Genomic DNA, 14,934 nt, shown 5'->3' with positions numbered 1-14,934 from the left:
TATTGTGGCTGTAGTTTTCAATGCAAATCCGCTCCTGCTCATAAACGATGTTAGTTACCATGACAGCATAGATGAAATATGAATTAAAATCTCCACAAACACTTGCACGCAAAACATGTACTACGTAAGAACACACACGCACACATTGAATAGAGATTTGAAATTTGGACCAACATATGACTGTGAAACATAGGCTACCGTCTTCAGATATATTCATATTCAGATGTATTAACACTGTTTTTCAGGGAGTCTTGGGATCCATGGAAACATGTATCATCTAAATGGCTGAGCATCTTGACTGGGCACAAGGCCCCCACAGCAGCCAACAAACAAACAAACATCAGCCATGCAAATTAAGGCATTCATTAGTTAACTCAATGCCTAATCCCCATTAGTCTCCGTTAACTCTCTATAATCCATTTTAGATTACGCTGGCTAGCCTGTCTCTCCATAGGCCCTACATAGTCAACCCCCATGCATTTGACATTGTAAAGCATATAATCACATATCAACACATAATCAACTATATTGTGAATTATTAGCATTTTCTAAATGAGGATTTAACATTGAGGATGTTAAATCAATGACTATTAAATTGCAATTGAACAGGGAAATGGACCCTCATCCAGATACTGTATCTACACTGTTTGTAGGGTATATAGTCATATCTTTGGGCCAGGCTCTGAAACCTGGCACTGCACTATTAGGTAGGCTACTTTCCTGACTTCTGAATGTCTGCAAAGATAACACAGCGATAGGTTAGATAGGCTATTGTATGCAATGCACCCAACTGCTTTTTTTTAGCCTGTCATGTATGTAAACTCACAGGTACAACATTTTGCCTTCATCTCAATGGGTTCAGGGCATCACCTCAAGAAAGCAGCAATATTATAATTTTGGTGCCACTGTGCCGACAGAAAATACAATTTTGTTGAAAGGACTGCGCGCTATCACGCATGCGCAGACATCGGGTACGTGAACAACGGGAAACAACCTATTGATCAACAGCTCAAAAGGGAAAAGAAACGCTGCTTTTTTTTATTTTATTGTGAACGATACCAACGGAAATGGTCATCTGAGTACTTCTAAATCGTTAGAGAAGATAAATAGAAACCACAACGAAAAGCTTTTTGAAGGAAAGTTATTTTAGAAGTGCTGCTGAGAAACCATTTATTTGGCTAGACTGGGTGCGAGGCAAGGGCGTGTTTGAATCTCAGAGGGAGGCTCCCTCCTTGTTTTAGCTTGTGCATGTTATTGCATTGTGTATATTTTGTCTTTTTAACTGTTACACCGTTTTGGGAATTGGCTTGAAGATGGGGTGTACTCTGAGCACGGATGATAAGCAGGCGCAGGAGCGCAGTAAAATGATCGACAGAAATTTACGGGACGACGGGGAAAAAGCAGCACGGGAGGTTAAACTGCTTCTGCTCGGTGAGACCAAGACGGAGTGTCGAACGAATGGTTGAATGAAAAATTCGCTAACCTTGGTTTGTTAGTGCGATTAGATTGCCTTGCTTAACTAGCTATCTACCCAGCTAACGTTAACTAGTTAACAGTTTTATACAGATGGTGTACAAGAGTTTGATAGTGCCAATATTGGCAACTTTTATGAATGGAATGAAAATTAACTAATCCAAATTGCTAGCTAACGTTAGCTTAGCCATTACATTAGCTCGCTAAATAACGTTAGCTACTTAGCGTAGTTAGCCAGTCCTTTTGAGTTAGTCCTACTGGCCATGAATCTAACTACACTAGCTAGATAGGTAACTACCCCTATCCTTATTGGCTAGCTAGATTTTAGCTGGCTAACTAATCCCTAGCCGACTAAACTCAACGATTTACAATGGAGTTGAGTGGCGATTAGTGAGTGGACTGGAGCTCTGACGTCACATGCAATTACGTTTTATCAACTACTACTGATTTCAGCACCCAAAGAACATCCCGCAATTACACAGAACAATGTCGTGTTTAATTGCGGCCTATTCTTTGGGTGCTGAAATCAGTAGTTTTTGATAAAACATTCAATTTATGTGACGTCTGAGCTCCAGTCCATCTACACTAGTTGCTGCTCAACTCCATTGTAAATCGTTGAGTTTAGTCGCCTAGCTAATCTCTCTAGGTATCTCAGCTAGGCGTGACACCTGAGTCACTAATGTTAATGTTAGTCTCAATGATCAGATTAACTAGGTGGCTAACGTTACCTAGCTAGTGAACAAAATTATTTACCTAGCTAATGTTGTTAAATTAGCAAAGTATCCTGTCTTGATTTGCACTGCTTTAGCAAAGCCGTTTGAGCTACTACAGCCAGGTTTTTCTGACTAACACTGATTTATTGAACAAAGGGCTCTCAAATTTTCAGCTGAGTGTGCACAATGGCATGTGAACTCACTCAGATAGTTTGTCAAATTTGTGGATTCGGTTATTTCAGCCACACCTGTTGCTGACAGGTGTATAAAATCGAGCACACAGCCATGCATTCTCCATAGTCAAACATTGGCAGTAGAATGGCCTTATTGAAGAGCTCAGTGACTTTCAATGTGGCACCGTCATAGGGTGCCACCTTTCCAACAAGTCAGTTCGTCAAATGTCTGCCCTGCTAGAGCTGCCCTGGTCAACTGTAAGTGCTGTTATTGTGAAGTGGAAACATCTAGGAGCAACAACTGCTCTGCCGCAAGGTGGTAGGCCACACAAGCTCACAGAACGGGACCGCCAACTGCTGAAGCTTGTAGCACGTAATAATCGTCAGTTGCAACACTCACTACCGAGTTCCAAACTGCCTCTGGAAGCAACGTCAGCACAATAACTGTTCGTCGGGAGCTTCATGAAATGGGTTTCCATGGCCAAGCAGCCACACACAAGCCTAAGATCACCATGCGCAATGCCAAGCGTCAGCTAGAGTGGTGTAAAGCTTGCTGCCATTGGACTCTGGAGCAGTGGAAACGCGTTCTCTGGAGTGATGAATAACGCTTCGCCATCTGGCAGTCTGACGGACAAATCTGGGTTTGCCCATGATTTTGGAGTGAGATGTTCGTAGAGCAGGTGTCCACATACTTTTAGTAATGTAGTATATCTAGCTAGCTAATTCGGCTACAAAACTGCAATTAATTCATCCAATGGTTAAGTAGTCGTATAGCTAGCTAGCTGGACTTGGAATTGCAGTTACAGTAACATAGATAGCTACTAGTATGCGCCATATGACAAATCATAGTAGCTAAAAGTATGAATCCATTCCTTTTTGCTGTAATGATAGTTCTAACTTCACTCAAAAGATTCCCACAGCATAATAATGTGTGTGTTGTCAGTCAACTATCCAAGTTATTTGTGTGATGGTCAGGCTTTTTCATTTATTAGGTTTCTCAATTTGCTTCTCGAATAGACTTATGTTTTGTGTATACTGCTAAAATATTACATACGTTTTGTGTTTTATTTTATCCACAGTTTGTAATTATGTAGTTTTTTTTTCCGTAGGGACAGAAAACAAGATCTTAATTGGTCGTTTTCATTAGAATTGTTTTTTTCCCCTGCCAGTGTTTGAAAGCCAAACCTCAAGTCCAGAGTGGTATATTACGAAGCAAGCTAGATCTACTCAGGCTTTAATAAAGCTAGCCAGCTTCCGTTAGCCTCACATTCCAGGTCAGGCTTCATCCGTACTACAACGGTGGATATTGCTCGGGGCTTGTAACTGCTTGTTGAACGCCGAGCTCTCAAGTGAGACAATGCTAAAACATCAATCCATGAGCGTGTCAGTTCCACATTTTCATTTGTCCCGAAATCAAAATGAAAGAAAGGGTATCTTGCAAATTCAGCAGGCTATGGTGTGAAATAGGCTTTTAGAAGTGCCCTCTTAATTTTTTTTTTACTCAGGTTATCGTTAATGCAGTATTTGGTGTGCTTATCAATGCACAAGCACCTTTTTTCCCCACTCCTATCGCTCCTTCTATCTGTGGAACAGCTTGTTTTGTTCCTTCTACCTGTGGAACAGCTTGTTTGGAACCTCTAACCCTGGCAATTTTACTGTTAAACTCATGGGTACACTAGCAATGGCTGTCAGTCTTGACTTGAATGGGAACTGCCATCTGTTATGTCTATAGTTGGTTGCAGCTGTCGGTTTGCCTTTCACAAATTTCTAAATACAATCGCGCGAAAACGTACAGTTTGGAAGCAAATGCTGTCATTACTAAATGTGTAATGTAATGGGTATTTTAACAGTAATATTATTTTACACACATTTGATTAATAACATATTTAATCCGTTGTTTTTCTCAAGTGAATGGGAATTTGACACAATCTTTGCGACCGGGAGGGTATCCGATTTCATTGGTCCTCAACTCGTGGCTCAGGTACTTCATTCAAGATAAATGGAGTTAGCCTGCCTCGGAACAGGTTAGTTCTGAAGGATTCGTTGCCATAGAAATGTACCTGGATAAAAGGTGAGCCACTTTCGTGGTACCGGTTATCCCGTTTTGAACTCTGAGTTGACCAAAGTTACTTCACCAACTCCTCAAACCTGATTTGTAGTGTAGGGCTCAGGAGTGCTGTCTGTGTGGTGTCTTTACATGCAAACACTCAGCTCCCAGAAAACCTCCATTGGCAACTCAGGTAGTCTAGTTTGAAGTTTTCTTAGTTATATGTACGGGATACGCATGGTATACATCATCCAACGAAATGCTTACTTGCATGTTCCTTCTCGACAATGCAGCAACAATAAGGAATAGTAAAAAAAAAAAAAATAGGAATATGAACAAAGTAAATGGCAGAATAGAATAAAGATTTTAGCATAAGTATAATACGGGAAGGCACAAGTTATGGTACAATATTTACACGCGTATTGGGGATGTGGGGGTCAAGTGTATAAATTGAGCAGTATAATAAGGGTCTGGTAGCAGCAGTTGTGATGTGTGCTAAGGTGCGGAGGATCAGAGCAGGTGGTCAGTCCAGTTCAAGTGTTCAGCAGTCTGATGGCTTGTAGATATCTTTTAATCAGGGGAACCCAATTGAGACCAGTGTCTCATTTACAATGGTGCCCAAAGGACCAAACAAATTCCATCAATACAACAACAAAAAAGATAACTACAAGACAGCTATAAATAAATACATTACATCAGGTTATTACAAGTTATACAAATCAATTGAAACAGTAGCAGACTTCAATTAACTCATTTAACAGAGTTTTAAACTGCCCTATCAGCACCAGGGAATCCAGGTTGTAATTTGTTTTGTAAGGTATTCCATAACTGTGGTGTGTTAAAACTAAAGGCGGATTTACCAAACTGGGAAGTGGGGTATGTTGGAGTTTGTGGATCAGATCTTTGTAAACGAGAAGGGAGTAATGAAGTGATCTATGGGATTTTAGTGAGGTCCAGCCAACCTTCTGATACAGGATGCCGTAAAGCGAAGGGCTCTATGGTAGACGGCATCCAAAGGTTTAAGAGTAGTGGCTGCTGCATTCTGGTAAATGGTGTCACCATAGTCAAGAACTGGCAGGAAGGTTGACTGTACAATCTGCTTCCTGCTGTTCATGGAGAGGCAACATTTATTTCTTAAAAAGAAGTCCACTTTAAATCTTAGCTTTTTAACTAGCATCAGTATGTTTTTTTTAAACATTAGATCTTTATCAATCCAAACGCCCAGATATTTACAGGCGGGAACCCGCTCGATGAGAGAACCATACAATGAGTGAATATGTAGCCCGTCTGACAAATGTTTCAGTGAATTAGAGAATATCTATTTAGTTTTGCCCGCATTATGTACACGTTTTAAATCAACAAGGGGTTTCTGTAACGTAACAAAATCAGATTGCAACTCTAACATAGCTTGGTCAACAATTGGTGCAATGGCATACATAACTTTATCGAATGCATACAGATGAATGTTACAGGATTTAATACATAGACCAATATTATTTATATAAATAGTAAAGAGAACAGGTCCCAAAATTGACCCCTGCAGTACACCTTTCGTAATAGAGGAAACTAGACTTGACACCATCAGAAAGCACACACTGTCCTGTCTGTCAAATAGTTCTTAAACCATTTGCAAGACTCCTTTTCCAGAAACTGTCTAAGCCTGTTGGTGTCAGACGTCATGCTCCGATACCATCTGCCCGACGTTAAGGAAGAGAACAGCTTGTTGCTGGGGTGTGTGAGTTCCTTGATGATGCTGCGTGCCTTCCTCGGGCACCGTTTCGAGTAGATGTCCTGGATGGGTGGAAGCACGGGCTGTCTTCACCAACCGCTGGAGGGCCTTGGGGTCGTGGATGGAGCAATTCCCGTACCAGGCCGTGATCCAACCGGTCAGGCCGCTCTCGATGGTGCAGCGGTAGTATTTGGAGAGGACCCGGGTCGGCATGCCGAACTTCTTCAGCCGCCTTAGGAAGTACAGACGCTGTTATGTCTTCTTGACGAGTGGTGGTGGCGTTGGTCCATGACAAGTCCTTGGTGATGCGGACGCCGAGGAACTTAGAACTTGACTCTCTCTACTACAGTCCCATTGATGTGGATCGGGGAATGAACAATCAACTCCTTTGTTTTGCTGACATTTAGGGAGAGGTTGTTGTCACGACACCACAATGACAGTTCACTTACTTCCTCCCTATAGGCTGCCTCGTCTTTGGTGGTTATCAGGCCTACAACCGTAGTGTTGTCAGCAAACTTCATGATAGTTGGTGTCGTGCAGAGCCATGCGGTCGTGGGTGAAAAGGGAGTACATCAAAGGACTGAGGACACCACTGTGGGGCTCCTGTGTTAAGTCAGTGTGGAAGTGGTGGTGTTGCCAATCCTCACAGCCTGTGGTCTGCCCGTCAGGAAGTCCAGGATCCAGTTGCAGAGGCTGGTGTTCAGACCCAGGGCTCTGATCTAAGTGTCGAGCTTGGAGGGGACAATAGTGTTGAATGCTGAACTGAAGGCAATGAACAGCATTCTCACATAGGTGTTCCTCTTGTCCAGATGTGTTACGGTAGTGTGAATAGCAATGGAAATGGCATCTTCCGTGGATCTGTTGCAGCGGTAGGCAAATTGGAGTGGGGCCAGTGTGCCTGGTATGCTGGCCTTTATGGGCCATGACGAGCTACATTACACACATCTGTTGCAAAAAGTGTAACCCAAAGCCTCTGTAGGAAACTTCATAATATATAATTTGGATACAAACATGGAAGTGTGTCTACCACAGTCTTTCTTCCCTAATCTTGTGATTTAGCCTAAACTTTGGATGGCCGTAAGTATTTTTATTGCATCACACAAACATTGTACAGAACAATGTATACAAATATCACAAAAGACCAAAGAAAATTAAATATACTGAACAAAAATATAAACACAACACGCAAGAATTTCACCGGTTTTACTGAGTTACAATTCATATCAGTCAATTGAAATAAATTCATTAGGCCCTAATATATGGGATTTCACATGACTGGGCAGGGGCACAGCCATTGTTGGGCCTGGGAGGGCATAGGCCCACCCACTCAGAATACATTTTTCCCCACAAAAGGGTGTTATTACAGATAGAAATACTCCTCAGTTTCATCAGCTGTCTGGGTGGCTGGTCTCAGACAATCCCGCAGGTGAAGGAACTGGATGTGGAGGTCCTGGGCTGGCATGGTTACATGTGGTCTGTGGTTGTGAGGCAGGTTGGACATACTGTCAAATTCTCTTATGGTAGAGAAATTAACATTAAATTATCTGGCAACAGCTCTGGTGGACATTCCTGCAGTCGGCATGCCAGTTGCACGTGGCATTGTGTTATGTGACAAAACTACATTTTAGTGGCCTTTTGCCACCAGCACAAGGTGCACCTGTGTAATGGTCATTATGTTTTAATCAGCTTCTTGATATGCCACAACTGTCAGGTGGATGGATTATCTTGGCAAAGGAGAAATGCTCACTAACAGGGATGTAAACAAATTTGTGCACAACATTTGAGAGAGAAGCTTTTTGTGCGTATGGAATATGTATGGGATATTTTATTTCAGCTCATTAAACATGGGACCAACAAGGCCTTCCGAGTGGCGCTGCGGTCAAAGGCACTGCATCGCAGTGCTGAGGCGTCACTACAGCCTCGTGTTCGATCCCAGGCTGTGTCACAGCCGGCTGTGACCGGGAGACCCATGAGGCGGCGCACAATTGGCCCGGGTTAGGGGAGGGTTTGGCTGGCCGGGATTTCGTTGACTCATCGTGCTCTAGCGACTTCTTGTGGCGGGCCGGGCGCCTGCAAGCTGACCGGTTGTCAGTTGGACTGTGTTTCCTCCGACATTGTTGCGGCTGGCTTCCGGGTTAAGCGAGCAGTGTGTCAAGAAGCAGTGCAGCTTGGCAGTGTCGTGTTTCAGAGGACGTATGGCTCTCGACCTTCACCTCTCCCGAGTCCGTAGGGGAGTTGCAGCGATTAGACAGGACAATTGGATACCACGAAAGTTGGGGAGAAAAAGGGGTACAATTTAATAATAATAATAAACACGGGACACTTCACATGTTGCGTTTTATATTTTTGTTCGGTATATAAAATACAACCAGAGACAAGCATATTACACTATAAACAAGTTACATTTTGACAAATACTGTAGACACTTTGATCATTTGCTATTTATACCTTTCAGGGATGTTATAATATTCTAAATCAATTAGAAAAATTTACTTTTTTACCCCCCATGAACTTCATTTATAACTTTGAGTAGATTGTGTCAGTCACCTCCCTCACCCTGTTGGTTGTCCTGTCTCTCCAGTTGGTGGTTGGCGGTTGCTTGGCAACATGCACAGGCTGGTTCACATTACCAGCAGTGAGGTCAACAGTGGGCTAAACAAAAACAACTGGGGCACGATGAACCACTCACCTGACTGCTGTTGGAAGACCTAGGCATTATTAATGAAACTCACCTGGCTCTAAGGCTTGAGGATGAACCAAACTCACCTACAGTGGCTTCAGAAAGTATTCATACCCTTTGACTTATTCCACATTTTGTGTTTTCTCACCCATCTACACACAATGACAAATTGAAAACATGTTTTTAGAAATGTTTGGAAATTTATTGAAAATGAAATACAGAAATATCTCATTTACTTAAGTATTCACACCCGAGTCAATACTTTGTAGAAGCACCTTCGGCAGCAATTACAGCTGAGAGTCTTTCACGGTAAGTCTAAGAGCTTTCCACACGTGGATTGTGCAACATTTGCCCATTTTTCTTTTCAAAATTCTTCAAGCTCTGTCAAATTTGTTGTTGATCATTGCTAGACAACCATATTCAGGTCTTGCCATAGATTTTCAAGTAGAAGTCAAAACTGTTACTCTTCCACTTAGGAACATTCACTGTCTACTTGGTAAGCAACTTCAGTGTAGATTTGGCCTTGTTTTAGGTTATTGTTCTGCTGAAGGGGAATTAATCTCCCAGTGTCTGTTGGAAAGCAGAATGAACCAGGATTTCCTCTAGGATTTTGCTTGTGCTTAGCTCCATTCTGTTTCTTTTTTATCCTGAAAAACTCCCCAGTCCTTAATGATTGCAAGCATACCCATAACATGATGCAGCCACCACTATGCTTAAAAATATGGAGAGTGGTACTCAGTAATGTGTTGTATTGGATTTGCCCCAAACATAGCACTTTGTGTTCAGGAAAAAAGTTAATTGCTTGGCGACATTTTTTGCAGTATTACTTTAGTGCCTTGTTGCAAAATTCACTCTGTCAATTAGGTTAGTATTGTGGAGTACCTACAATGTTGTTGATCCATCCTCAGTTCTCCTATCACAGCCAATAAAGTATTTTAATTCAGTCTGCTTAAAAAAAATAAAATAAAAAGTAAAGCTAATTGTGACTTGTTAAGCACATTTTTAACAAAGGGGTTGAATACTTATTGACTCGACATTTCAGTTTTAATTTTTTATGAATTTGTAAAAAATTCTAAAAACATAATTCCATTTTGACATTAGGGGGTATTGTGTGTAAGCCAGTGACACAAACATTCAATTTAATCCATTTTAAATTCATGCTGCAACACAACAAAATGTGGAAAAAGTCAGGAGTGTGAATACTTTCTGAAGGCACTGTTGCTCTAAGACGGGATGAACCAAACTTACCTGACCGCTGTGAAGCTACCCCAATGAGCCAATGGCATTAAAGCAGCTTTACCCAACCATTGACTTCTCTGCATATTGAGCATGTTCTAGGCCAGGTCTTCTTAATTGCAGTATCAGGGGCCGTATCCACAAAGTGTCTGAGTATAAAAAAAATTGGTCGTAAGTTCTGAGATAAATATAAAAGCTATGCATGAATCCTCTTAGGTTATAAGTTCCATCTAGTCAACAGATATTAAGTAGGCAGCGAGTCAGTGGTTCCTGCGCCATAGACAGGCGATTCCTTTGAATTGTTTTGGGGATCTTTTGTTATGACGGACCCATAAATAATCTAGGCCTACATGCGACAGTATTTTGACAATGATTTCGCATCGGGCCTAATTCACTATATGCCTAAATACTTCTAACCACTAGGCTAATAAATAATAATCTTATTTTTGATTATTTCATTAACCTACATGTTATTTCAATTTATCCCTTTGGAGCACAATATCACTTCTATTTTTAGATGCCTAAATTGGGCATGCCTATACGTTGGGCAATTGAAAGCATCTAGGGCCTATATTAACTTTGATTGTGTTTGGTGAAAATAATAGACGTTTCAAACATTTTCTGCAACATTATTGACAAGTGACTTAATGCCTACTGTGCCAAAGCGATTTAGAGTTAGGGTGACGTGTGTTAATATTATCTAAATTCCGCTTTTAACAACCGTCATACTGTATGATTCAATGCAATATGCATATCGCATTCAAAATATCAGAATTGGTTAAAAGGTTATTAATGCCAACATTAGGCAAGAATTAAGAGTAAGGAAAGTGATCGTGTCAGGCTAATTACAGTGCCTTCGGAAAGTGTTCAGACCCCTTGACTTTTTCCACTGTTACATTACAGCCTTATTCTAAAATTGATTAAATTGTTTTTTTTCCTCATCAATCTACACACGATACCCCATAATGACAAAGTAAAAACAGGTTTAGACATTTTTACTAATTAATTAACAAACTATCACATTTACATAAGTATTCAGACCCTTTACTCAGTACTTTGAGGCCCCTTTGGCAGCGATTACAGCATTGAGTCTTTCTTGGGTATGACGCTACAAGCTTGGCACACCTGTATTTAGGGAGTTTCTCCCATTCTTCTCCGCAGATCCTCTCAAGCTCTGTCAGGTTAGATGGGGCACAGCTATTTTCAGGTCTCTCCAGAGATGTTCGATCGGGTTCAAGTCCAGGCTCTGACTGGGCCACTCAAGGACATTCAGAGACTTGTCCCGAAGCTACTCCTGCGTTGTCTTGGCTGTGTGCTTAGGGTCGTTGTCCTGTTGGAAGGTGAACCTTCGCCCCAGTCTCAGGTCCTGAGCGCTCTGGAGCAGGTTTTCATCATTCCCACAGCATGATTATGCCACCACCATGCTTCACCGCAGGGATGGTGCCAGGTTTCCTCCAGACGTGATGCTTCCGTCTGGCCACTCTACCATGAAGGCCTGATTGGTGGAGTGCTGCAGAGATGGTTGTCCTTCTGGAAGGTTCTCCCAGCTCCACAGAGGAACTCTGGAGCTCTGTCAGAGTGACCATCGGGTTCTTGGTCACCTCCCTGACCAAGGCCCTTCTCCACCAATTGCTCAGTTTGACTGGGCGGCCAGCTCTAGGAAGACTCTTGGTGGTTCCAAACTTCTTCCATTTAAGATTGATCGAGGCCACTGTGTTCTTTGGGACCTTCAATGCTGCAGACATTTTTTGGTACCCTTTCCCAGATCTGTGCCTCAACATAATCCGTTCTTGGAGCTCTACGGACAATTCCTTCGACCTCATGGCTTGGTTTTTGCTCTGACCATGCACTGTCAACTGTGGGACCTTTATATAGACAGGTGTGTGTGTGCCTTTCCAAATCATATCCAATCAATTGAATTGACCAAAGGTGGACTCCAATCAAGATCTAGAAACATCAAGGATGATCAAAGGAAACAGGATGCACCTGAGCTCAATTTCGAGTCCCATAGCAAAGGGTCTGAATACTTATGTAAATTAGGTATCTGTGTTTTATTTGTAATACATTTGCAACAATTTCTAAACTGTTTTCGCTTTGTCATTATGGGGTATTGTGTGTAGATTGCTGAGTTTTTTTATTTAGTTAATCCATTTTAGAATAAGGCTGTAACGTAACAATGTGGAAAAAGTCAAGGTCTGAATACTTTCCGAAGGTACTGTATATCACACGTTTTACAATTGCAACGTTTTATGTACAGTCACATTCACCGTGGTTGTCTAAAGTGTGCTATAGAGTTCACAGCTGGCGACGCCTAATCGTTTTTGGTTATTCTCCATCATTTGAAACAATGTCAATGATTGCCGTCATCACTGTCTTTCCTTTGCGGTACCTCAAACTGTCGCGATTTACCAGCTGAGATACTTTTGAGTTGTTTTTACTCCTGGCTCAGAGTTTGTCTGAACAGTGTCTTAAAACATAATCCTAAAACCTACTCTGAGTTGGGAGTTTTTTTTTGTCAGCAGTTAAAACAATAACAAAGTGTTATCACCGCCACTGTTTTGGTAAAAGGCTGAGGGATGGGGCTGGAGAAATGTAACCACTCTCGAATTCATAGAAAGAGGACCATCCATGATATAAAAATGATAGTTTTAACCATGTTTTGAGGCTAGTGTTTGTTTACATTTACAGTGGGGGAAAAAAGTATTTAGTCAGCCGCCAATTGTGCAAGTTCTCCCACTTAAAAAGATGAGAGAAGCCTGTAATTTCCATCATAGGTACACGTCAACTATGACAGACAAAATGAGAAAAAAAATCCAGAAAATCACATTGTAGGATTTTTTATGAATTGATTTGCAAATTATGGTGGAAAATAAGTATTTGGTCAATAACAAAAGTTTCTCAATACTTTGTTATATACCCTTTGTTGGCAATGACACAGGTCAAACGTTTTCTGTAAGTCTTCACAAGGTTTTCACACACTGTTGCTGGTATTTTGGCCCATTCCTCCATGCAGATCTCCTCTAGAGCAGTGATGTTTTGGGGCTGTCGCTGGGCAACACGGACTTTCAACTCCCTCCAAAGATTTTCTATGGGGTTGAGATCTGGAGACTGGCTAGGCCACCCCAGGACCTTGAAATGCTTCTTACGAAGCCACTCCTTCGTTGCCCGGGCGGTGTGTTTGGGATCATTGTCATGCTGAAAGACCCAGCCACGTTTCATCTTCAATGCCCTTGCTGATGGAAGGAGGTTTTCACTCAAAATCTCACGATACATGGCCCCATTCATTCTTTCCTTTACACGGATCAGTCGTCCTGGTCCCTTTGCAGAAAAACAGCCCCAAAGCATGATGTTTCCACCCCCATGCTTCACAGTAGGTATGGTGTTCTTTGGATGCAACTCAGCATTCTTTGTCCTCCAAACACGACGAGTTGAGTTTTTACCAAAAAGTTCTATTTTGGTTTCATCTGACCATATGACATTCTCCCAATCCTCTTCTGGATCATCCAAATGCACTCTAGCAAACTTCAGACGGGCCTGGACATGTACTGGCTTAAGCAGGTGGACACGTCTGGCACTGCAGGATTTGAGTCCCTGGCGGCGTAGTGTGTTACTGATGGTAGGCTTTGTTACTTTGGTCCCAGCTCTCTGCCGGTCATTCACTAGGTCCCCCCGTGTGGTTCTGGGATTTTTGCTCACCGTTCTTGTGATCATTTTGACCCCACGGGGTGAGATCTTGCGTGGAGCCCCAGATCGAGGGAGATTATCAGTGGTCTTGTATGTTTTCCATTTCCTAATAATTGCTCCCACAGTTGATTTCTTCAAACCAAGCTGCTTACCTATTGCAGATTCAGTCTTCCCAGCCTGGTGCAGGTCTACAATTTTGTTTCTGGTGTCCTTTGACAGCTCTTTGGTCTTGGCCATAGTGGAGTTTGGAGTGTGACTGTTTGAGGTTGTGGACAGGTGTCTTTTATACTGATAACAAGTTCAACGGGTGCCATTAATACAGGTAACGAGTGGAGGACAGAGGAGCCTCTTAAAGAATAAGTTACATGTCTGTGAGAGCCAGAAATCTTGCTTGTTTGTAGGTGACCAAATACTTATTTTCCACCATAATTTGCAAATAAATTCATTAAAAATCCTACAATGTGATTTTCTGGATTTTTTTTCTTCTCAATTTGTCTGTCATAGTTGACGTGTACCTATGATGAAAATTACAGGCCTCTCATCTTTTTAAGTGGGAGAACTTGCACAATTGGTGGCTGACTAAATACTTTTTTTCCCCACTGTACTTTGTTTACAGAGTAAAACAAGCTTATATGTTTTGTTCTGATGTGGTATGACAGTTGAACTAAACTGATGAGGCATTTTATTTGTTATATTCTTCAAGAATTAATGAGTACATATCATTGGAGGCTGCTGAGGGAGGATGACTCATAATGTCTGGAAAGGAGCTAATGGAATGACATCAAACAAATGGAACCCATGTGTTTGTATTTGATACCATTCCACTCCAGCAATTAACACAAGCCTGTCCTCCCCAATTAAGGTGCCACCAACCTCCTGTGGTACATATCATTAATTAATCATTACAAAAATGAATCTAGCAACTGTTGATTGACCCTTTTTAAAACGGGTTTAAATAGGATTCCTATGACCTTTTCTGAGACACTTTGTGGATACTACCCCAGATCTCACAACACCTGGGACACAACATAAAATATTTTAACGAAAAAACAGTCTCATGTCTGCATGTGCAGTCAGTGTTTCTCCTAGATCATTAAAGGCAGGAGCAAATGCCTGTGTGTAATATTCTGAGTGTTTTTTTGTCACAGTGGACCACCCTGTGTTAACTAATATGATAACATTATGGTCGGAGTAGGAGA

At 41.7% G+C, this 14,934-nt stretch overlaps 1 protein-coding gene across 1 annotated transcript in view; it reads left to right on the top strand.

Moving 5' to 3' along the window:
• Window positions 1–965: 965 nt before the first annotated feature.
• Window positions 966–14,934, top strand: part of LOC121532236 (guanine nucleotide-binding protein G(i) subunit alpha-1) — a 56,653-nt gene continuing 42,684 nt past the window's right edge. The window contains exon 1 of the mRNA XM_041838057.2: window positions 966–1,431. Coding sequence (XP_041693991.1) covers window positions 1,314–1,431 — 118 coding nt within the window. The 5' untranslated portion in view covers window positions 966–1,313. The remainder of the gene's footprint in view (window positions 1,432–14,934) is intronic.

Source organism: Coregonus clupeaformis, chromosome 19 (genome assembly GCF_020615455.1).
Source record: "Coregonus clupeaformis isolate EN_2021a chromosome 19, ASM2061545v1, whole genome shotgun sequence".
In the NCBI taxonomy this organism is placed as follows: Eukaryota; Metazoa; Chordata; class Actinopteri; order Salmoniformes; family Salmonidae; genus Coregonus; species Coregonus clupeaformis.
This window is presented reverse-complemented; position numbering and strand designations above follow the sequence as displayed.